General features: G+C 54.0%; 1 protein-coding gene across 3 annotated transcripts; it reads right to left on the bottom strand.

Moving 5' to 3' along the window:
• Positions 1-103: 103 nt before the first annotated feature.
• On the bottom strand, positions 104-2,939 carry KVP17_002092 (uncharacterized protein; the record flags this gene model as incomplete). 3 transcript variants are annotated; one of them, XM_068518051.1, is made up of 2 exons in its annotated part: positions 104-1,760; positions 1,789-2,939. In XM_068518051.1, the coding sequence occupies 2 exons, from the start codon at positions 2,937-2,939 to the stop codon at positions 104-106; spliced, it is 2,808 nt and encodes a 935-aa protein (XP_068375750.1). The 3 variants fall into 3 exon arrangements, with proteins under 3 accessions (XP_068375750.1, XP_068375748.1, XP_068375749.1); XM_068518049.1 differs by lacking the exon at positions 1,789-2,939 and having other exon boundaries at positions 104-1,750; XM_068518050.1 differs by lacking the exon at positions 104-1,760 and having other exon boundaries at positions 1,785-2,939.
• Positions 2,940-2,967: the final 28 nt, after the last annotated feature.

Genomic DNA, 2,967 nt, shown 5'->3' with positions numbered 1-2,967 from the left:
GGAGCAGCCCGTATTTTTCTTTGAATTTCATTTTGACGCAGCGCATCCTGTGTGTCCTCCTGTTAGATGCAAAGCAGCACGAAGCTGTTTTCGTGAACACCAATTAGTACACTTGGTCCAAACACTTCCACGCAGCGGATTGAAAATAGTCCGGCGCGTCCTGCTCCCTGGCGTCAACAAAGAGCTGACACATACCGTCGTTGTACGTGATGGCCTCGCAGAAAAAACTTCGTCGACACATAGAAGCGCAATCGTTAGCAGTCGGAAGACGAGCCTGTGCGACAATGGCACCGACATACCTCAGCCCACTCACAAAGCAGGCGCTAAAGTACTGCCTCTGGACAGAGGGAGTACCAGGCATGCCAGGATGACATCCGGGGCACAGCCCGTTGCTCCTGGTCGTAGTGGTAGTGTAGTCTCCTGGGAAGAAACAGTACCTGCTGCCAGACACCACGCCGTCAGCGTGCATCTCGTTCTCCGCTGCGTACTTCATATAGCACTGACGGTAGTCACTCAAATAACTGAAGTAGTGGCACCCTTCAGTCATGTGACATCTCAGGCTACAGTCAATAGCGGAGGTAACTCCGACAACCATAATGTCGTTGCCGTGGTAGTTTACGCCCTGCTGAAAGCATGCGCTCGCCTCGGCCAGCGCTACAGTACTGGTAGTCGTCGTGGTGTTGTACTCATCAGGGTGGAAGCACTTCATGGAGCCAGAGGTCGCCTCAGAATTGCGCATCAGCGTGTCGATGTCCCCGCGCATGTAGCATTTCTGAGTCTGGCGGTTCCACGTGAAGTGGTGGCAAGTGGACCGCATATGGCACATGGCGCCACAGTCGGATGGCTGTCGCGCAGACACAACTGCTGTGATGCGGCCCTGATAAGCTGTATTCAGCCTAAAGCAAGGGTTGCTGAGGTCCACAACAGCTAGGGGGCTACGAGTTGGGGGGGTGGGATCAACTGTAGTAGTGTAGGTCTTAGGGTAGAAGCAGCTCATATCAGCAGATATCACGCCGTGGGCGGAGCGCTTGCCATCATCGCTGTACTTTAGATAGCACAGAAAGGTCTTCGAATGGAACGAGAAGAAATCGCAATCCTTGTACTCGTGGCATGCCTTCTGGCAGTCGTCGACATTGTTCAGCTTAAGGACCGCGTTTGTGGATCCAGCGAACTCCGTCTCGCTCAAATAGCAACGGTGAGTCGGACTATTGTCATGGCCGTCCTCGACGCTGAACGTCTTCTTAGTTCCGACATCGTATATCGCTCTGCTAGGAAAGAAACACTCGGTCGTCCCGGAAACGTAACTCTTCTGAGGTACACCATCGGCTCCCGCAGTCTTCATGTAGCAGTTGCCCTTGTCCGTATCATAGGAGAAAGCGCTGCAGTTATCGACGAAGGAACACTCGTAGGCGCACTGGAAAGCGTCTCGAGCGTCCTTCACAGCCACGTCGTGACGTTTGAAGTTCACATCGCGAAGGAAGCAGGGGTTGGAGTACGGATCCACCCTCGTTCTCGTTGTCGTAGTAGTGGTAGACGTCTCAGGTATGAAACAAGACCTGTCACCCGAGATAGAGTCGGCGTTGACGGTCGTACTCGAAGAGGAAGCAAGCATGCGACACTGGCCACTGGACTTCATAAAAACGAAGTGCTCGCACTGAGCCGCCCTCATACAGTCGAATGCGCAATCCAAGGCGCTGCTACCAGCCTTCGACGTCTTGATAACCGGCCCTTGCTGCTGGATACCAGGCATAAGGCACTCGCTGTGTGAGGAACGGCCAAGTCGCTCACTGGACTTTCTCGTCTGTGCTGACTCGGGTCACAGTCGTGGATGTAGTTGTGACCTCAGGAAGGAAACACGACCGCAAAGCCGAAACCTCGTCTCGACTGGTCTGCGAAGCCACAATGTCCTTCTTGAAACGGCAAACCTCCGTCTTAAAGTTCCACGAAAAGCCCTCACAGTAGCGATCGTCAACACAACGAAGCATGCAGCTGTCAGCCGAGCTGGCCTGCTGGTTACCCACGTCTACTCCGTTGAGCACGGACCAGGACATGCACGGATGTACGATCGTAGGAGGGGCCACCGTAGTAGTCGTAGAGGTGGGGTTTTGGAGGATGCAGTTCTTGGTGGCTGAAACATACCAGGCGTCTTCCCAGGTTTTCATCACTCGTTCCATCAGGAAGCACTTGCTGTGAGGAGTGTAGTACATGAAGGCAGTGCACAAGGCGTTCGTCTTGCAAGCCAACCAACATCCCTTAATGTCGGGTACCCCGAACACACCCAACGTCGTACCATGCGAATAACGCTGACGCAGACATGTGGATGCGAAAGGGGGGTGCGTTGTTGTGTGAGTCAACTTGGGGTAGTGGCATTCCATCGACCCAGAGGTGTAGTACCTCGATCTGGTGGTCTCGAAGCTGTCGGATAGCAGCTGGCACCGGCCCTTAGGCAGATTCCAGGTGTAGTACTTGCAGCCCATGGTAGCGTGACAGAAGTTAGCACAGGCTTTGGGGTGCGGCTGCCTGCTCTCCGAGATCACAGGTCCTCGAATCTTGCTCCTCTCCATGAAACAGATTCCGAAGCCTGAGCATGCCACCTCACGAATGACATCCTTAGGGCCCTCTCGAGAAATATCGTCCCCGAAGTCCGCGACATCACGCCGCGCTTCGACAGGTGCTGCATCCGGAGGCAAACAGCTTCTCAACGCCGCTGAGACGCCAACTTCCGTGATGGTGGTCTCGCCAGGCATAAGCTGGCACTCGGTATCTTTAAAAGTCACAGCTTTACATTGGTCGTGGTGCACGCAGACACCCATGCAAGCGTCGATGCTCTTGGACTTAACGACTTTTAGGGGCTGGTCTACAATAGTTGTGTCCTCCTGCACACAGGAGTAGGCGAGAGCCACAGGAAGCAACCCAAGGATCAAGCTTCTTATCATCATAGCAGTAGTAGTGAATGAATTCTCTTCC

Source organism: the organism of the source record quoted next (genome assembly GCF_019968985.1).
Source record: "MAG: Porospora cf. gigantea B chromosome Unknown PgB_NODE_2973_length_2967_cov_306.39, whole genome shotgun sequence".
NCBI classification, from domain to species: Eukaryota; Apicomplexa; class Conoidasida; order Eugregarinorida; family Porosporidae; genus Porospora; species Porospora cf. gigantea B.
This window is presented reverse-complemented; position numbering and strand designations above follow the sequence as displayed.